Source organism: Pipra filicauda, unplaced genomic scaffold (assembly GCF_003945595.2).
Source record: "Pipra filicauda isolate LSUMZ 115617 unplaced genomic scaffold, ASM394559v2 scaffold205_size1947385_pilon, whole genome shotgun sequence".
Lineage (NCBI taxonomy): Eukaryota > Metazoa > Chordata > Aves > Passeriformes > Pipridae > Pipra > Pipra filicauda.
In genome coordinates, this window is record NW_024104316.1 from 290,764 (window position 1) to 310,660 (window position 19,897).

Genomic DNA, 19,897 nt, shown 5'->3' on the forward strand with positions numbered 1-19,897 from the left:
CCTGAACTTACTGAGTTGGATCCAAGAATTCAAAATATTGGAAACTTTTAACTTGCTGGTGACTTAGTTCTCCCACACTGGTAATGGTCACCAAGCATTTGCAGGGTGTTTGTTTAGTTCCCTCTAAATCAGAGGAACTCTGGATTTGTGTATTAGCAGATGAAGCACAGTGGAAGGCTGTTACTGCTTTTGAACTGTTTTAACTGGAGGATGACACTTCTCTTTTAGGCAGCATTTGTGTGCATTTGGGTGCTTTAGAGTTCTTTGCATTCAGGCTCTTTGGGTTTTGTCTGACCTGTTGCTGTCAAACGTGAAGGTGCAGCCATTATGCATGTTTGTCTGAAAGCTCTGGGCAGTGTTTGTGCTGGATGGTGCAATCACAGCAGGGTAACCATTACAGGTATGACTGTTACAGGAGTAAATATCAGCCATCGTTGTCATTGTTTGACTTTCTGATTCTGCATAGCAAGGGTAATGGTTCTGTCAACATGCTCTTCACTTTTTTTCCCCCTTCTTTGTGTAGATCAAGCACAACTTATCTGAGGTCCTGCTTGCAACCATGAATATTTTATTCACCAAGTATAAGAGGATGAAAGGCACAAGCCCAACCACTCCTGCCAGACCTCAGAGGGTAATGGAGGACAGAGATTCGGTAAGAATGTAATCCTCACTGTCTGAGGAGTTTTCCTACATCCTGTTCCCCTGCTTTTAAGAGACTGGGCTTTGCATAACTGTGAATCTCTAATGGTCTTTGCTTTTGACTTGCTCAGTTACTTAGAGTCTCAGACTACTGAGCTTGCTCAGTTACTTTATCTCAAGGCTGGTCTCTGATACCTTTGGCTTTGTGTAGGGAGAGGATGGAACTGGATGACCTGTAAGGTCCCTTTCAGGCCAAACCATTTGGAGTCTATGATACTGCTTGAAATGGCACTGAGCTAATGGGGATATTACCCCTTTATTTTCACTAGCAAGAAAAAGCAAGTTGCTTCTTGGTGGGATCTTAAATAGTAAAACAGATGGGGGCAGTGCAGTGTCTCTAGGTTGGTTGGTGCTGCTGCTGTGACAACTGAGCTGTGCTTTCAAGCACCTGATTTCCACTCCCTTCATTTGAGTAGGTGCCCATTTCTGGTGGAAGGGCCTTCCTTGACTCCTCTCCTTGGCCTGCTTCTGTAGTGACATGGACTGATGTTTTCCAAATGTCCTTGGGGGATGCACCAAGATCTCGATGGTGAACGGCAGCAGTTTGCCAGCGTTGTGCTGCTGCCTCGGCAGCAGAGTGAACAGCAGTGCTTGTCTGGCTGTCTGGGGAAATGGGTGGCAACAGTGGCTTTGACTTCAGAGCTCCAGCTGGTGCAGAAGCCTTTCTCCAGCCCACTGACAGGAGCCTCCACCTCTGCAAGGTGCAGAACAGGCATCATTCAAAGGGCACAGCCAGATTTGTGGGCACTCGCCTGTCAACATGCAGGGTTGAACAGAGAGGTTCTCAACTGTTATTGGGTTTGGTCTTGTAACTCTTACTAAGCTAAAGCTGCTGCAGGCACTTGGAAACCAAGGCCAAACCATTCATCCTGTCTTAACAGATTAGAAAATAAATATCAACTACTTTTGAGAGTGAAAACCAACTTGGGGCACAGCCAGCTTTTTTCCAGGCTTTAGTCAGCTGCAAAAGTGCCTTTGATCTGTAAATTGCAATATTGCTAAGGCCTTAGTAGCATTTTTAAATTACATAAGAAAATGAAAGGTGTGAGTAATGACATATCTTTGGTTTTGGGGTGCAGCCTGTGAGAGCTACAGGATCCTGCCTTACAGCAGTGCTTGTACTGCAGATTGGCAGCACTGCAGAGGGATGCCTGCTGCTTGGGCTTCTCCCACCTTAAATTCTACACATGTGAAGTCCCAGGCTAAGGCAATGTGTTACCTGCTCTGTGTCTTCACAAGGTTGGCACTGAGCAACCAGTTCCTTGCTTTCCAAGTGAGCTGTTTGTTTTGGTTTTGATTTCGGTCTTGTGCCTCATGCAGAAGCATTTACCATCTCTGTAGGGGTGCAGTGCTGTCAGGTGTCACCTCAGTATGAGCATTGTTGGCCAACTGGGGATGGGTTTAGCAGCTCTGCTGGCAGAGGTTTGTGTGGAAGGAGCCACTTTGACATCGTGTTGTATCAACAGCGGGTGAGCACTGCTTCACAAACATGCTCTGCACTCATCTGTGGAGATCAGCTGATGATGTACCTTGCTAAAAACCCTTGGAAGTATTCTTTTTTTCAGGCTTCAGATTTTGTTAATCAACCTTCTGGTTGTGGTGGGATCCCCTGGCAGCAGGGTGTGAGTGATGGTGGGGACAGGGGGTTCTGAGTCCCAGCTCTCTGTGGGACAGGGGGGTTCTGAGTCCCAGCTCTCTGTGTGCAGTACAAGCTGTGCTCAGCCATCAGAGGGGACAAGTGCCCGCTGCCTCTGCTGTCAGGAAGGGGATAAGAGAACAGCTGTGTGACTGCAGTGTCACAGGGGAGCATAATCTGCTAATGTAGGATTAGCAGGAGAAAAAACCTCTCACCCTGTAGCTCCTGTCTGCCTAAAGATTTGCATGTGCAGAAAAATACCAGGCATGGGCACGTGGAAGGCAGGGTAAGAACAGCTTTAGCTCATGTTCCCCTTTTCTTTTACCCTGAAGAATTTCCTCCAGGACTGCAGGAGCAGGGAATCTGGATTGCTTCAGTTCCCATGTCTGGGAAGCAGTTCAGGTGATTTTAGTGGTGGAAAGAAATGAGGGCATTCCAAACATGAGGAGGGAGGTGTTTCTTCAGCAAAATCTCGTTCACCTGAACAGAGATCACAGACACGAGCTTCAGCATGCTGTGCTTGACAAGAATTTGTCTTCTGAACTTCCCTGGAGGAAGGGCAGCTTTCCATTTCCTCTGGGAAAGCAAATTTTAGGGGAAATTGGGCTCTTTCAGAAGCTTTGACAATCTCACATTGCCCAGTACACAACGCAAGGGAAAAATTACCTTTCCCTGAATAGGTCTTTGAAATTCCTGGCTTTTCTCTAGATCCATCTTCTGTTCATCAGAAGAAAACACGAGATAGTAGCCATTTGTAACTCTGAGGCTTATTCCACATATTAGGGAATGGAGCTCCCCAGAGTAGGAGCACACAGCTCTTGAATTTGCCCTCTGGTGCCAAGCACTGCTCTGCTCATCCTGCTACAATGAGTGGGGACTTTGGCAGGAGCAGTGTAGACCTGGCAGCAAGGGCAGAATGGGTAGAAGGAGTACTGGAGCCCCCTGAACTCAGTAATGCTCTCTGTTAAACATCTCCTGTCACCCTTCAGAGGTGGAATGGACTTCAAGTGAAAGGATCACGTTTGAAGTCAGAGCTGGCATTTATGCATTTTGTTGATTTTGGGATGAAATCACCCAAGCTGTGTTTTAAATAATCTTTTTTTTTTTAAGTTTATACATTAATTAGTTTTGGGAACGAGGGAGCAAAGTGTTGTCCCACTTGGGCTGATCCATTTTGTCAGATTTTAGGCAGAGATTGCAGTGAGCCCAGCCTGCAGTGCTGGGAGCTGTGGCTGTGGTGATGACCCTGACCCAGATGCTGTGAGTGCATCACAGCAATGGCATAAGCTCCCCACCCTGAGCCAGGGTGCTGAACTCTCTGGAGCAGCCCCAGGGCATTATCTTGGTGGCAAAATTAGGTCAGGAATGGAATGGAATTCTATTTTTTTATTATCTGTGCTCTTATTTAAAATTGCAAGTAACTCTAACATTCGTTAAGTAATTACAGCCAATAGAACATCTAGACCTCCAGGCCGCTCTTAACCTCTGCAAACCTCTGCTCATTCTTCCCAAAGTATTGTTTTGATTTTTAAAAACAGGCCAGCTGTCATTGCTACTGTAAAGGTAAAGGGAACAGTAACCTGCACTGCTCCTCAGCCCTTCTTAGTCACGGTGAGAGTCTTTGTTTCTTAATACTTTAATTCCAAAGAGTCAGACACCTTGACAGGCTTTTTTTTTTTTCATCTCCCACCTCTTTTGACCTCCTCTGAAAAGCAGCAACTCAGACATAATGATACAACCCCACATTTGGAAGCAGACTGGGGGAAATACGACTGTGACTGGAACTGGAGGTCATTTCCAGGCCACCTTGTTAAGTAGCCAGTGCAGGGAGAGAAACTGTCCCAGGACATTTTAGCAATTGGGTCAGTCTTGGGAAAACCCTCACAGCTTGTCCAGTGTCAGCCTCCAAAGCTTCTCTGTGGCCAGTGAATAACAGACTGGTTCTGAAAAAGGGGTGGAATTGGCCAGAGGGGCACTGGGGATGGTGTGAGTTCCTGCTGTCAAAATTACCATCCATGTGCCCACAGCAACCTGAGCACCTTCAGCTTTCTCTGCAGTCAGTAGGGGAAAGGAAGGTTTGAACAGTGGATCTTCTAGTACAGTAATTTTGAGATGCTTAATATTTAAGAAGAAAACCCTGTTAGTAATCAAAGCAGTCTAAATAGTTTTCCATAAAGATTTGGGCTTTCTGTCTTCTCCTGACTTCTACCAGGCATTGCCATGATTTTCCTTTTAATTTACTCAGGGTTTTAACAAATGAAACAAATTATTCCAGAATTCCCTCAGCTGTTTTGCAGCCTCCTGGTGTGCAAGAAGGGGTTTGGTTCCTTCAGGGGAAGGGCTCTGTGTGCTTGGTACCCCTGCTTTGAGGAAACTGGTATGTTGTAGGTGATGCTGGAGATCCCCAAGTGTGTGTGGCACTACCTGTTTATTTCTAGTACTTCTACTTTGACAGCATTAATGCTGCAGGATCAGCAGCATTAATGCTGCATTAATTTCAGCAGGATCAACTTTATATTTTGCAAGGTGGGAAAGAGTCCTGTTGCCCTGGGAAAGCCCACTTCATGCAGAAATTACAAGATTGCTGCAGTGCAACAACACCCCACATTGCTGAAAATGTTTTTTCTTAGGTAATTTCAAATAAATGGGATTATTTTTTAAGCAAAAGGGCAACTCAACATGCTTTTAATGGTCGGAAAAGGAAATAATTGAATTTCCTTCCAAATGCAGAGGCTCGTTGTCCAGAGAGCAGCTCTGAGATTACGTTTGCTTGTTTCAAGAGGCAAATGTTTAACTCCTGTGGGTTTTCTGATGCTAAAGCAACTGCACTTTGTTTTTCTGTCTTTTAGCAACTTCAGTCCCAGGCCCGTGCCCTGATCATGTTTGCTGGGATGATCCCCTACAGGACCTCAGGAGACACAAACGCCAGACTGGTGCAGATGGAGATCCTTATGAATTAGCAGAGCAGCTCTGGCTCGGGGCTGCAGCAGCCTGTGCCTGTCCTTAGTACGTTCAGAGGGCCCCTGGGGACCAGTGTCATTTTGTATTCTGTATTTTTGTTGATGGAAATAAATTTCTTTGGTTTTGATATTTGTTTTTGACATTTTCATTTTCACCGATTCTTGTGGTTTTACGGTTTTGTTTTGTTAATTTTATTTTCAATTGGTTTTGCGTTTAGAAATTTATTCTTAATTAGTTAATGGGCTGTGCAGAGGGAGAAGTCATAGCTCTGCAGCAGTGGGGTGAATGAACGAGCAGTTTTATAAGAGAAGAGGAAGTGGAGAAGAAAACTTTGATTTAATGCTTAATGAACATACAGCTGGGAACCTTTAGGGGGTTTTTGGGTTTTGAATGCATGTTAAGTGTTGAAAATGTGTTGCTGGTGCACCACCCACCCCGTGAGCTGCCATCAGTCCATCACCCTGTCCTGTGTGCTGCATGTGTTGCTGCAGTGCAGGGGAGCTCTGCAGGGGCTCCTTCGTCCTCAGCAAGGGTGAACTCCCGGGTCCGTGTCCCAGATGTCTCAGCTCTGCACATCCTGGAGCTCTGCTGAAGCTTGGCAGGAGCACCTGGGTTGCAAACAGGTATATTTTGGTAGGAGAGGTTTCTGTGAGCAGCACATGAGTTTTCAGTCAGGTGCATTCCAAGTGGTCCCCTGGAGAGTTCACCTGGAGAAGAGAGGTCCAAGTGTGGGGGGGACATTACTGTTGGTTTAGTGGGAAACCCGAGTCCCACTGAAGCATGGAGCTTTAACAATGGTTACCTTTAAATGTTTTAAGGTACAATTAAATAAGTGTGAAAGCCCAGGGAGCATGTTATAGTAGAAGCTTTTCTTTTTTAATATAGCTGCCTGTCTTTGGAATGAAATGTGAGGAATGTTGGTGGTTACTCTTGCTGCTCCCTGTGCATGTGCTGCTCCCCTGCTGCTGTCTCACCCTCCTGTGTTAGGGGATATAGAACATGTGCAGTTTGGGATGCAGAACAGGCAGCAAAATGTAGGGGCTGCTTTCAGCCTTTGTGTGTTAACAGCTGTCACGGGAGAGAATTCATCCTCATTTTGCAATGTCTAAGTTGACTGACTTGATGACAATTTCCTAATTACTTTTTCCACCAGAAGTGTTGTAGCATAAATTTTGTCCACCTTTTGGACAGGAAGCAGCCCACGTCTCTCAGCATTAGCAACCCAGCTGCTGGGACCCCCAGCAGATAGAGGTAGGGATTGTGTCTGACACAGAGTGCTCCTGCAGCATGGCCAGGATTGTTCCAACCTGAGGCTGAGAGAGACCTGGACAACCCCTGTGAGTCCAGGGGAGTTGGTGAGTTACCAACTCCAAGGAGTCATTTGGGGCTGGGAGGTGGAACTGCCTAACACCCTGTCAACAGGTGAGTGTGGAAAGCTGTATTAGCTGTTAACATTTCTGGGATATTTGTGTGGGAATGCTTCTTGGCATGTCTCAATTGACAATTGATCCAGTCCCTGAGAGAACAGGCACCATCCCTGATGCTTGTGGGCATTCCTGGTGGGGCCAGGGCTGCCACACACACGGTCCTGCAGGAGGACTCTGCTCCTGTGTTTTCCTGGCTGGTGTTCAGCCCCTGTCCCTGGGTCACTCCCAGCACCAAACCAGCTCATGTACAGAGAGTCTGGCAAGTCTGTTCCTGTCCTCAGGCAACCACTGACCTGAGCAGGAGAGGGACAGCATCTGCTGGAGTCGGGAAGGGTGAAGGCCACCTTCCCTACTGGAATTCCCTGTCCCTGCTCTGCTGTTCCTGTGGGGACAGAGGTCCTTTGGGGCTCAGCTCTTAACATTACCATTTGCAGGACCTTGTTGTCCTGTCTCTTGCCCATCCCCTGCTGAGCAGAGTGGTTGTGCTGCCTCACTGGCGTGTTCTGATGTCCAGTGTTGAACCTGGGGACCTCCTGTAAGCAGCACGTTGCCCTTTCTCTGTCCCCCCTTCAAGGGCAGCTGTAGCAGCTTCTGGTGCTTCTCAGCCCTCACGGGTGCTGGTGAAAGGGAAAGCTGGTGTCTGTGCCCAGTTTGCTCCCTCTGTGCCCAGTGATCATGACTCTAGCCTCTGGTCCCTTTTAAGCTAATCAGGTTCTGAATTATTTCATGCTTTCCAAACCCAAGGTGATCCTTCTGTGATGGACAGACAGAGGAAATAAACCCCAGGGAATCTAAGTCCTGAGACTAACCCTGGAAAGGTAAGACTGGCCCTGTTTCAGTCAGGGTTGTGGATATTACAGACGAGGCCACAGATGTTTGGAATTAATTTATTGCTTGTTGATTGCCCTTTGATTTCTTCCTAGGTCTGTGCAGGTGATGAACATTGCAGCCCATCCATCTTCCCACATTCCCAGTGGGGCAGGTTCCAGCTCTGTGCCTAGGCCTGGCTCTGGCAAACCCAGCCCTCCTCTGCACGACTCTAAGGGCTTTGCTGCTCTGAGGTAGATGCTGATGCACATACTGGTGCTTTGCTGAATAAGGCACCCTCGTGGTTTTCCAGATGTCTTTGTTTTCCCTCCACCTCCTGCTTATTCTGCTGGGCAGAAAAACTGGGTTCTGCTCCCTCAGGTTTTGTACCATCACGCTTTGATTTTGCTAATGTACAATCTTAGCCTTGGTTTTCTAAATAGCTTATCTGCTGGAAGGGTTTTCTGGGGTGTCACTAAACTCATACCTTGAGTCTGGTACAGCCTGTTCAAAGGTGGTGTCACTAAGCACTCCCCTTACAACAGAATAGTGCACAGTGTGCAGCAGAGCTGGGGATGTTCATCTGAGCCCAATTCTGCTCTTTATACAAGAAGTACAGATGAATGCTGCAGATCAAATTTAGGCTGATTCCATCTGCTTTTTCCTACTCCAGGACTAATCCTCGGCATGAAAGGTCTTCCAGGTCGATGAGCTGCATCTGAAGGGTGACTCACTGGTTTGAGTCAAATGCAGCTCAAGCTTGTGTTGCTGGAGGAGATGGGAAGAAAAAGCAAGAAGGTGTTTGCTGTGAGAGCTGTGAGACCCTGTGCTGGTGGGGGTGCAGCAGAGCCTCCAGGTCTGTGTTCCACGGATTTCGTGGCTCTTTGGTTCTGAAACATCCACGTGTGCTGTGGTATCAGCACAGCAGCTCCTGCAGCTCTACAGGCTGCACCTCCTTCCAGGAGCAAGGGCTGAGTGATGTAGTCTGGATTTACAGGGGATGTGCTGTAAACTTCTGCCCTACTTACCTGTCAGTAGGGAAAAAATTTGTTAAAGCTCTACCCAGGGTTAACCTGGTAATAACTAGACTGAGCTAAGGCAAGACAACCCGTGTGACACTGCTGAGACGTGCCTCGAGGGCCTCCTGAACACTGTCAGGGAGCTGGTGTCCATGGGTCCTGTCTTCTCAGCCGTTTCTGTGAGGCTGAGAATTCTTTTAAGTGTTTTATGTAAGCAGGGTACTGCTTACAGCCTGTGGGTTACATTCCTGCTTCTCTGCCTTGCCTTGGATTTCCCCACTGAATGCAGATTCTGCATCTCAACATGATGTTTTGTTATGTTTTTCAGACCCTCTGGCTGGAGCAGACCTGCTAAATGAGGTGACTTCTCTGTTCTCCACTGCTATCACTGCTGCGTTTGTCTAAGACAGTGCTTGGACATGGTTGCTTTCAGGAGCTGAAGGAATTGTGTTCAGAAAAAGTGACCCCAGCCCCTCAAGGAAGGAAGCTGTTTTCCTTCCAGCCTGGAGGAAGGAAGGGGATATTGCTAATTGCAGCTGTGTGTCCCTGGCGTGGGACAGCACTCAAATACTGCCACTGTTCATGTCCCTGTGTCAGCATCTTTGTGCTTTCTCTCTGGGTCTGAAGTTGGAAGGATGGGAGTGGTGTCTGGAAGAGATGGGAGTTGCACCCTTTGCTCCCATTGGGAAAGGCTGCTGGCAGTTGGCTGAATAACCATCTGTTTTCTCTTCCCAGGCTTCCTTTGCTGCAGTGCTGAGGAACTGGGTCCTGCTCTGCAGGTGGGTTTGCAGCACTGACCCCGGCACCGCCTGTGTGTCCTGGTAGGTTCCTACCTGTGTCTGGTAGGTTCCCTCTGCCATGGGGATGGAAACAGGAAATTAAAACTTCATCAAAGCCTGCTGGAATATAACACTTGGGCAATCTTTAAGAGAAGCTGTGTGTAAAGCATTGCACCATTCTCTGCTTAACTGGGCTTGGGTTCCTTTGATGCATTTAATAGCAAGAACGAACTGGGGGATCGGCTGGAAGTGAGGGAAAGCCCTGCTGAAACAACTTGGAGCCTCTTCCCTGTGTGTGGAGGGGCTGGAGGGATGTGCCACAGAGCTCTGCTCCCCTGCCCACAGCTCCCAGCACTGCACAGCCCTGGTGTTGGGCCCTGGTATTGTTGCTGCAGCTGGTGTTGTGAATCAGGCCGACGACAAGCGCATCCTACAATCCGGCTATTTCACTACACCAGGGTTGCATCATACCACTCTCTTCACTCTGCACCCAGCGTCCTGGAACCCTCCTGTCTCTTCTGGAGCATCCCTGACCCACTTCAGAGACTCTGATCTGTGCTGGTTTGGGCAAATTAGTGTTCTTGATGAACTAACGAGGTTCTAAAATAAAGCCACTTCTCGCAGGTGTGAGTCTGCTGCCACGTCTGTTGTGAGGGGGAGCTGGTGTCCACTTTGTGGGAGGTGTTGCACAAGGTGCTGGAGTGACTTTTCCTCATCCAGCTCGCCCTTGTCCCTGCTGGCCAGGCTGGCTGCCCACAGGGCACTGGCACAGCTCTGCACTGGGTGCTGGAGCAGCGTGAGGGCCGAGCACGGGATGCAGGCCAGGCTGCCTGTCCTCAGCTTGCCGGGTAAGTGGGTGCACCCTGGCCCTTGGTGATTGTGGCTGGCATCTGCTCAGCACAAACAATGCAAGGGGGCTGGAGCAAGTCCTCAAAAAGCAGGTTAAAATCTGTGTGTGAATGCAAACACAGCCAGAGGCAGAAGGGGGGGCAGGCCCAATTTTCCATTAACTTGCAAAGCCACACCAAGCTGAAATTCAAATGGGCTGCCCTCGAATTTTATTGCTGGCCTTGTTTGCTGTCTCTGCTGATCTTATCTGTAACTGCTTTTGAGGCACATGTGACAGGGGCTGCAGAGGTGTAAGAGGTGCCCATCCCTCCCCCTGTCCTCGCCTGCTGGGGCTGTGGGGTGAACGCTGAGCGGCCTCAGGGCCCCAGTTCATGTTTTGTGTGATGTGGGCGAGTGTTTAAGTGGCTTATTAAATCAGGGATGGGACTGGGAGAGTTCTGAACCTTGGGTGGTAGCTCAGTAGTGTCCCCTCCCTGGATCGGGAGGGGAAGGGGGCTCTGGGTCCGTGGGTGTCTGTGCTGCCCAGCACGGCAGAGCTGCCAGCTCCCAGCCCTGGGCAAGCACAGACAGACTGTCTGCCACTGTCGGTGTCCCCTGGCCTCTCCAGCCCCCTGGCAGCTGAGTCCCAGCAGGGGCAGATCTCACATCCCTTGATGTCACACTCCCCCCTTTCCCTGGTTTCACTAGGAGATAAAGGGGCCGTTCCCGTCCCGCATCCGGCCCAGCTCAGTGCCACAGGCAGCAGCTTGGAGCCCAGCCAGGATGATTTACGGGATCTGACGGGGCTGGGGCAGTATCCCAGGGAAGGGCGAGGGTGCGTGGGAGTCTTGCTCCCTTTTTCCATAATAAATCCCTGTGGGAACTGAATGTTCCCGGGTCGGGGCCAGAGGCAAACTCAACGCCTGTTTCTCTGCCGATCTGTCCTTGGGACTTAATCTCAAATCTGTTATCGCTGCCCCCATCGAGTGCTGGGAGGCACTGATGCCCATTACGGTGGTTTTGGTGTCCCTTCCAGCTATTTTTTTTCCTCCTGACCAGCTCGGGGTGGTTCGAGCCGACTCCTTTCCTCCATTAGCATCAGTGGTGGGTGTGTGCCGGTCGCCTCGCTCCGGTTTTGCGGGGTATAAAGCGGGCGAGCCCCTCTCCACGCCCCGTCCCCCACCTGGCAGCCACCTGGGCAGGGGCCATGGCCGAGCTGCCCACCCCAGACCTGCCCCCGGCCCGCTGCAGCGGCCGCTTCACCATCAGCACCCTCCTGGCCATGGAGGAGGGGGCCCGGGGTCCCTTCGCCCCCGCCGAGGGGCCCGGCTGTGACAGCGCCCAGCCCTCCCTCTGCGGCAGCACCCTCTGCACCAGGACCTTCGGCTACAACACGGTGGACGTGGTGCCCGCCTACGAGCACTACGCCAACAGCAAGGGGGTGGGCGACCCCAGGAAGGGCAGGCCCACGCTGGCCGACCTGCACTCCATCCTCAAGGTAACGGGGGCTCGGCTGTGCCTGTGGCATCTCCGGCATCCCCTGGCCGTGCCGCCGGGCCCTGCGATGTGTCTGTGGTGTGTCACTCTGTCTCCTGCCTCTTGGGGCCGTGACTGATGCTGTGCCCTGGAAAGGCCCTGGGAGAAGCTGGAGGGGGAACCCAGCTGTTTCCAGCTATGTACACAGCCAGAGTGTTCCCTCCAGGGATGCCTGGCTGCTGCCAACCCTCACCTGCCTTCCCCTCACCCCACAGCCTGACCCGGGCCGCCTCCACCCCGTGTGTGACCCACAGTGGAGCAATGGCCTGCCCGAGGCTGGGCCGGAGCCTGGGCTGGAGGAGGCAGAAGGGGAGCCAGACAGAGCCTCCGAGCAGGAACCCGTCCGCTTTGGATGGGTGAAGGGCGTCATGGTGAGTGACTCATCCCACACGGAGCATCCTCCTGCCCCCACACCCCCAAGCATTTGCCCCTTGTTGCATTTTTCCCAGTATCTGTATTTTTTGCAAGTGCCTGCACTGTGAGCAATTCCCTGCCCTCCTCAGCAGGGTGGTTTTCTCTCAGGCACAGCAGAGCTGGCGTGGCCTGGCCATGCCCAGGTGCCCGTGCCCTGATGGCCAGCACTCTTCTCTGTCCCCCCAGATTCGCTGCATGCTGAATATCTGGGGAGTCATCCTCTACTTGCGCTTGCCCTGGATCACTGCCCAGGCAGGAATCGGTGGGTGCTGTAGTTCCTTGGGAGCTGGGGGGGGCACTGGGCTCACCACCACCCAAACACCTGGGGGGGGAATGGTGTGGCATCGAGCGTGGGGTGATGTGTAGGGTCCTTGTGGGTCTCGTAGGGAAGGCAGAGTGGTCTGTGGGACTGGGGGGATGCAGGATTGAAGCAGTGCCCTCTCCCCACAGCCCTGACGTGGCTCATCATCCTGATGTCCGTGACAGTGACCACAATAACTGGCTTGTCCATCTCTGCCATATCCACCAATGGCAAAGTGAAGTCAGGTAGTGTGTTCCCTCCTAGCCACCCTGGGGGTCTCCTTCACCCTGGGGCTGCCCCATGGATGTGAACTCCTGGCACGGGCTGCGAGGTGCAGGGGGGTCCCCAAAAACCTGTGGGGGAGGCAGTAATGCCACGGGGTGCTCCCACTGCCTCAGGAGGCACCTACTTCCTCATCTCACGGAGCCTTGGGCCGGAGCTGGGCGGCTCCATCGGGCTGATCTTTGCCTTTGCAAACGCGGTGGCCGTGGCCATGCACACTGTGGGCTTTGCTGAAACTGTCCGGGACCTGCTGCAGGTAAGGAACTGCCTCGGGGTCCCACATTCCTCCTTTGCTCCATCCTCACCTTCTCCTTGCACAAGCTGCACTAATTAACATTTGTGTTAGTATTGGACCACTGATAATCAAACAGCAGCTGCTAAAACTCATGGAAATCCCAGTGGTTCAGTAAAGGGGAGGGTTATTTCCACGTTGTGAATGGTTCCCCCTCCCCAGGAGTACAACTCCCTCATTGTGGACCCCACCAACGACATCCGCATCATTGGGGTCATCACTGTGACGGTGCTGCTGGGCATCTCCCTGGCTGGCATGGAGTGGGAGGCCAAGGTAACCCTCACTTCTGCTCACGTTATTCCCTTGGGCTGATAAGAGCTGTCCCTGCTGCCCACCAGGCATCCGAGGAGTGGAGGATGCCTGTAGCTCCCCAAAACGGGTGAGGGTTCCTCCTAATGCATCCTTCACTCCCTCTGTGCCCTGTCCCCCAACTCCTCAGCTGGCTCTTTCTGGTCTGGCAGGCACAGATACTGTTCTTCCTGGTCATCTTGGTTTCTTTCATAAACTACCTGGTGGGGACAGTGATCCCGGCCACCGCCGAGAAGCAATCAAAGGGTTTCTTCAGCTACCGAGGTGGGTCCGCCGCGGGCTGGGGTTGTGCTCGGCGGGTCCAAGGGCATCACTGGAGCCCAGCTGTTTGCTGTTGCTGGGGGAGATGTTTGCTCTGGGAAGGTGCTCCTTGCTGAGCTGTGTCCCCTCCCATGGGTTCCCTGCCGTCAGTGCTGTGCCTCCATCCAGTGCTGAGGTGCTTCAGCCAGGATTAAAGCAACTGGGAGACCCAAAATGCTTCTTCTCTGCTTCCTCCCCAGCTGATATCTTTGCCCAGAACTTCGTGCCCAACTGGCGTGGGCCTGATGGCTCCTTCTTTGGCTTGTTTTCCATTTTCTTCCCATCAGCAACCGGTATCCTGGCTGGGGCCAACATTTCAGGTGACCTGAAGGTGGGTTGTGACCAGGGCTGGCATTTCTCAGGGCTCAAGCCCTGTTTTCCCCAGGGCTTTCATTTTGATCCAACCATTAGACTCTGTTTTATTTCATCTGTAAACTTTAGGGGAAGCTCAGCCAGGAGTTGCTCTGTGGCTTTGTGATGCAGTGAATTACAATTTCTCTTGTGTAGCAGCCACAAATAAAATGCCACATCAGTGGTGCTGCTGGAAAGCTGCCTTACATATCTCTGTGATTCCCTTGGGCAGGATCCTGCCGTGGCCATCCCCAAGGGCACCTTGATGGCCATTTTCTGGACCACTGTGTCCTACCTGGTGCTTTCTGCTACGATTGGTAAGCAGTATGTCCTCAGGTGAGCTGGGTGTATGGGCTCGCCCTCCCCCAAAATGGGTGACCTGGGAGGATGCAGCTGGGTGGGAGCCAGGAGCAAGCTGCAGGCACTGGCACTGATACCCTGGGGTGGGTGCCATGGGTGCCAGACATTGTTGTGCCTCCACGTGGGGCAAAGTCACCCTGGGTGGGTGACAGAGCTCATGGCATTGCTCACAGCCATCGTGCAGTGGGGCAGCCCCGTGGCAGGGACTCGGGGGTTGTCCCAGGAAATGGGATGTGAGGCTGGGCTGTGTGAAACCATGGAGAGATGCCAGCCCTGCTCTAGCACTGTGTGTCCCCCCAGGTGCCTGCGTGGTCCGAGACGCCTCGGGCAGCCTGAACGACAGCGTGGCCGTGGGGTCTCTGGGCTGTGAGGGCCTGGCCTGCGGCTACGGCTGGAACTTCACCGCCTGTGCCCAGCGCCAGAGCTGCCGATACGGGCTCAGCAACTACTACCAGGTGCTGCTCAGCACCACCACCAGCCCAGCTCCTGCTCCTGGCTGGGTTTGTGCTGCAATGGATGGATCTCCCAGGGCAGCCGTGTGCCTGGCATCGGGGGGGCACGCGTGCTGTTAAAGCACCCGTGTAACAGGGATGCACCAGGGAGCGTCTTCTTCGGGATTGTGGACATGGCTGGACTTTGCCGCCTGGATAATGTGGATGGAAAAGCACTGAGGGTGGCAGGGTGCCAGCCTGGGGGCTGGAAATCCCTCAGGGCTGGGGGGGAGGTTGGTTAGCAGGGGTGCCAGGGTTCCTGACCCCCTGATTTTCACGCAGAGCATGAGCATGGTGTCTGGATTTGGGCCCCTCATCACAGCAGGGATCTTTGGTGCTACCCTCTCCTCGGCACTGGCCTGCCTTGTCTCAGCCCCCAAAGTCTTCCAGGTGAGAGGGCGGTGTGTCCACATCCCCCAGCTCCTGTCCCCAAGCCTGGCAGTGGGTAATGCTCCTGGGTGCAGAGCTCTGCAGCTGTGAGCAGCCCCAGGGTGAAGGGGATGCTGCCATCCCATGTTCCAGAGAAGCTCACCGTCCCCTGTGTGTCTCTCCCCGCAGTGTCTCTGCAAGGACCAGCTCTACCCACTCATTGGTTTCTTTGGGAAGGGCTACGGGAGGAACAGTGAGCCCCTCCGTGGCTACATGCTCACCTATGTCATTGCCATTGGCTTCATCCTCATCGGTGGGTACTTGCCACCCTGGCACCCTGCTGGAACCTGGCACCAGCCAGTGGCTCTGTCCCTGCCACTGACAGCTCCTCCTGCTCCCACAGCTGAGCTCAACGCCATCGCCCCCATCATCTCCAACTTCTTCCTCTGCTCCTACGCCCTCATCAACTTCAGCTGCTTCCACGCCTCCATCACCAACTCCCCAGGTGGGCAGTGCCAGGCCAGGCCGTGCCCCGTGGCCGGTGGCTCGGTGCGGTGCCGTGGCGGCAGCGGCCGCTCTGTGTGTTTGCGTGCAGGCTGGCGACCCTCCTTTCGGTATTACAGCAAGTGGGCCGCGCTCTTCGGGGCCGCCGTCTCGGTGGTGATCATGTTCCTGCTGACCTGGTGGGCGGCCCTCATCGCCTTTGGCATCGTCGTCTTCCTCCTGGGATACGTCCTCTACAAAAAGCCAGGTGTGTGGCAGTGCCCCCGCACAGCGACGCCCCAGGAGGTGTCCGGGCCCGTTGCTAATCCATCTTCCCCGTGCAGATGTCAACTGGGGCTCCTCCATGCAAGCCAGCTCCTACAACATGGCCCTCAACTACTCGGTGGGGCTGAGCGAAGTGGACGAGCACATCAAGAACTACAGGCAAGGGCAGCTCAGTGCTGGGCAGGGAGGGAGGGGGATGCAGAGCCAGCCACCACACCCAGTAAACCCAGGATGGCTTTGTGCCCGTGGCCACATCCTCACCACCACCCTCAGTAACCAGGAGCTATAGCAAAATGTGTCTGTCTCCAAAATCCCATGTCTGTGCCGTGTCAGCAGAGGTGGAAAGCTGAGCAAACCCTGCCCTCCCTGTACCAGGCAGATGCAGACACACTGGTCTTTTTATATCAGATGAGACCAAAGAGTGAGACTGGATCCTCAGCCATATGATTTTTTTCTCATCCTAAAGATGCTCCCTGTAGTTGCCACTGGCCTGGCATGGGAGGAGAGCTGCAGATCATTCCAGAGAGCTGCCTCCAAAGCACCATCCCTCACTCCCTTTCCCTCCTGTCCACAGACCGCAGTGCCTGGTGCTGACCGGCCCGCCCAACTTCCGCCCAGCCCTGGTGGACTTTGTGGGGACCTTCACCAAGAACCTCAGCCTGATGCTCTGTGGCAACGTGCTGATTGTGAGTCACCTGCAGAAACCAGCTGGTTCCTTGTCCTGGGGGCTCTGGCCACCCACAGACGGTGGGCTGGGAAATCCAGATGTGTCCTGGTGGGCCCACGGGGTGGGGATTGAACTGTGCCCACTTATGTGCTGCTGTATGATGGAGTGTGTTGACTGGAAGCCTCTCTGAGTTGTTAAGCAATATTGGTGAAGCACTGGGCTAAAGGCTTCCCTTTGCCAATTAATCACCAAAGATTCGGTAGGATGAGGCAGCTGCTCAGAGGATGGGGGGTCCTGCAGCCCGGAACCTCCAGAGCAATTGGGTGCAGTAAGAGCCAGCTCATCCATTCCCGTGGGACTGCTGGCACCGTGTGCACTGGCTGTCCACTCACTGGATTCACTGCTTTTTTTGCCATGATTGCAACCTCCCACATGTGCAGTGGTTACATCCACCTCTTACCAATGATTTGGGGAGAGAGGAGCTAGAGGTCCTTGGTGGCAAGACCACAAGCTGTGAGGGGCTGCCTGAGCCCCTGCCCCTGCTTCCTGCAGGGCCCACGGAAGCAGAAGATGCCGGAGTCCCGGCTGACAGCAGATGGCCACGCCAAGTGGCTTATGAAGAGGAAGATCAAGGCTTTCTACACGGATGTGGTGGCTGAGGATCTGAGAAGCGGAGTCCAAATGCTCCTCCAGGTAGAGCCATCTTTGGCTGTTGATCACCAGGGTGCCTCCTCTTTCATCACAGCTCGGGGGGCTCTGACCCCCCTTCCCAACCTCCAGTCAACCCCTTTGTGTCACCACCCCGTGGACTGACACCACTCGTGTCCATCTGTCCCTGAAGAAGGGTCTCATGGGGACACCTATCCATAGGCTGCCGGCCTCGGAAAGATGAGACCCAACATCCTAGTGCTGGGCTACAAGAGGGACTGGCGGACGGCGTCTCCGCAGAGCCTGGAGGACTACGTGGGCATCCTGCAGTACGGCCACGCCGGCTCCTCCCGGGGACACCAGCACCTGGTGGTGGCCCCGTGGCTGCTGTCGGGGACGCTGCAGCCACATGTGCAGGGTCTGGCCGGGCTGGCACTGCTGCCCCTGTTAACTGCCTCCTCCTCCCTCCTTCCAGTGACGCCTTTGATTTCAAGTACGGCGTGTGCTTAATGAGGATGAAGGAAGGGCTGAATGTTTCCCGAGTGCTGCAGGCACATGGTAAGTGATTTTGGGGTGCTCAGCGGAGTTGTGCCAGCCAGCACCATGTCCCCACACCATCTCACAGTCCTGGGGGGGATCAAAGGGGACTGGGACAGTGAGGTGCTGCCTGTGCTCTTCCCCTCCCTCCTCAGTTAACCCCACGTTCGAGGCAGCGGAGCACCCCGAGAACGGCACTGCCAGCAGAGCAGCCCCAAGCACAAGTAGGTTTGTCCTGGCTCTGGGCCATCTGGAGCATTCCCAGCTCTGAGGATTTTTTTCAGGGAGCCAGGTTAGCAGGGAGGGGCGTGGGTTTCAAGCAGTGATGGGGAGCAGGGCTGGGACCAGGAGGAAGTGGTGCCTTTAATCTGCAGCCGGTGGTGCCCCTTACTGACATGGGGACCCCCTTGCCCCGGCAGTGGACTGCACCGCCTTGGCCGGTGAGCAGCAGGCGAGCACCATCTTCCAGAGTGAGCAGGGCAAGAAGACCATCGACATTTACTGGCTCTTCGACGACGGAGGTATCCTTCCCCTTGGGCTGCTGTGGCTCTTTGCTGCCCATCTGTCCAGATAACGTGAGCCCAGCACCTCCATCGTGGTGCCCAGGAGGGCTCTCTCCTTGCCCAGTGGTGCCGGGGCATCCCTGGCATTCGGCATCAAGAAGGCACTCTTGAGCCTGGGGGTTACTGCCACGTCTCCCATGGGATGTTTTGGGACAGGTCTCACGCTGCTCATCCCGTACCTCCTGGGGCGCAAGAAGCGGTGGGGGAAGTGCAAAATCCGGGTGTTCGTCGGTGGGCAGATCAACAGGATGGATGAGGAGAGGAAGGCGTAAGTGCTGATGGCCCCACAGCCCCTCTTAGCCCCTTGACCGCTGCCACTGTCCCCAGGGTGGTGGCAGGAGCTGCCTCCCTCCCGCTCTGCGTCCCACGGGATCTGTGAGCTCTGACTGGGCTGCTTTTCCTCATTCCTTTGAAAATCAGTGTGGCTGCTGAGTGGGAAAACCTCAAGTGCAAACCAAGGCCGATGGCAGGGCTTTCTGCCACAGCAAGTCCCTGCCAGAGCTGCCATTCCCTGCTAATTTTGGGAAAATGTGTCCTTTTCCCTCTGGCAGGATTGTCTCTCTGCTGAGCAAGTTCCGCCTTGGCTTCCACGAAGTCCACATCCTCCCTGACATCAACCAGAAACCCCGGCCAGAGCAGTAACGGCCCCATTCCCCTTCCCCCTGCCTCCCCAGTCCTGCCCAGCCCCTCTTCCCAGTCACCATCTGCTTGTCTTGCAGCATCAAGAGGTTCGAGGACCTGATCGCTCCCTTCAGGCTCAACGACGGCTTCAAGGACGAGGCCACAGTGAATGAGATGAGGCAGGGCTGTCCCTGGAAGATTTCTGATGAGGAGGTTGATAAAAACAGAGCCAAGGTAGCACCAGTCCTGGGGGGGGGTCCTGCAAAGGGTCTCCTGCTTTTTAGACAAAATTTGGTCTTTTTGGAAACCTTAATTTTGGGTTTGTCAACTCTCTTCGCTCGGCAGTCGCTCCGACAAGTGAGGCTGAACGAGATTTTGCTGGATTACTCACGGGATGCAGCACTCATAGCCATGTAGGTGCCAGCAACACCCTCATGCCCGTTCCTTCCCCCCTTCCTGGGGGGGAAATCCCGGACAGACACCCTAATGCTGTGGTGGGATGGTGCCACAACACAGGGAAAAGCCCTTGGAAGGCACCAAGGGGTCTGGCCCGGGTCCTATCGGGGGGGAGGACGCGGTGCTGCCCCCTTCTAGGGAAGTAGCCTGCAGTGGAGGGGGCGAGGGCTGTGGCCGTGCCTCAGCAGCCCCCCTGTGCCGCAGCACCCCGCCCATCGGCAGGAAGGGCCGCTGCCCCAGCGCCCTCTACATGGCCTGGCTCGAGACCCTCTCGCAGGACCTGAGACCCCCCGTCATCCTCACCCGAGGAAACCAAGAGAACGTGCTGACCTTTTACTGCCAATAAAACCTCCTGGATCCCCCCCGACTCAGCTGTGAGTTTTTCAGGCCAGTTCTGATCTCTGAGCACTCATCTCATCTCATGGGGGACAGCCCCAGGGGCCGGGAGCAGGTCAGCACCAAGCTCAGGGGCTGCA

At 53.7% G+C, this 19,897-nt stretch overlaps 2 protein-coding genes across 7 annotated transcripts in view; both read left to right on the top strand.

The window, feature by feature from the left end:
- The window catches only part of NUP93 (nucleoporin 93), a 75,455-nt gene extending 70,030 nt beyond the window's left edge, over positions 1-5,425 (top strand). For all 4 annotated transcript variants that reach the window (XM_039380826.1, XM_027716038.2, XM_039380827.1 and 1 more), the window contains 2 exons: positions 524-652; positions 5,185-5,425. In XM_039380826.1, coding sequence (XP_039236760.1) covers positions 524-652; positions 5,185-5,295 — 240 coding nt within the window. In that variant the 3' untranslated portion in view covers positions 5,296-5,425. The remainder of the gene's footprint in view (positions 1-523; positions 653-5,184) is intronic.
- Positions 5,426-6,673: 1,248 nt separating this feature from the next.
- SLC12A3 (solute carrier family 12 member 3) lies at positions 6,674-19,788 on the top strand. Of its 3 annotated transcripts, none has more exons than XM_027716033.2 (26): positions 6,674-11,654; positions 11,908-12,063; positions 12,293-12,368; positions 12,557-12,652; positions 12,806-12,945; positions 13,144-13,254; positions 13,443-13,554; positions 13,791-13,921; positions 14,174-14,258; positions 14,602-14,756; positions 15,075-15,182; positions 15,351-15,474; positions 15,565-15,666; positions 15,757-15,912; positions 15,989-16,088; positions 16,504-16,615; positions 17,149-17,289; positions 17,467-17,573; positions 17,720-17,802; positions 17,937-18,005; positions 18,201-18,302; positions 18,501-18,612; positions 18,896-18,982; positions 19,064-19,199; positions 19,311-19,378; positions 19,626-19,788. In XM_027716033.2, the coding sequence occupies exons 1-26, from the start codon at positions 11,364-11,366 to the stop codon at positions 19,765-19,767; spliced, it is 3,102 nt and encodes a 1,033-aa protein (XP_027571834.1). In that variant the 5' UTR covers positions 6,674-11,363; the 3' UTR covers positions 19,768-19,788. The 3 variants fall into 3 exon arrangements, with proteins under 3 accessions (XP_027571834.1, XP_027571835.1, XP_039236759.1); XM_027716034.2 differs by having other exon boundaries at positions 19,644-19,788; XM_039380825.1 differs by lacking the exons at positions 18,501-18,612; positions 18,896-18,982; positions 19,064-19,199; positions 19,311-19,378; positions 19,626-19,788 and having other exon boundaries at positions 17,937-18,009; positions 18,201-18,297.
- Positions 19,789-19,897: the final 109 nt, after the last annotated feature.

Coding starts and splice junctions, on each gene's coding strand:
- SLC12A3 (XM_027716033.2), top strand. CDS start 11,364: ATGGCCGAGCTGCCCACCCCAGACCTGCCCCCGGCCCGCTGCAGCGGC. Junction 11,655..11,907: donor ACCTGCACTCCATCCTCAAG/GTAACGGGGGCT, acceptor CTCACCCCACAG/CCTGACCCGGGCCGCCTCCA. Junction 16,089..16,503: donor GAGCACATCAAGAACTACAG/GCAAGGGCAGCT, acceptor TCCTGTCCACAG/ACCGCAGTGCCTGGTGCTGA.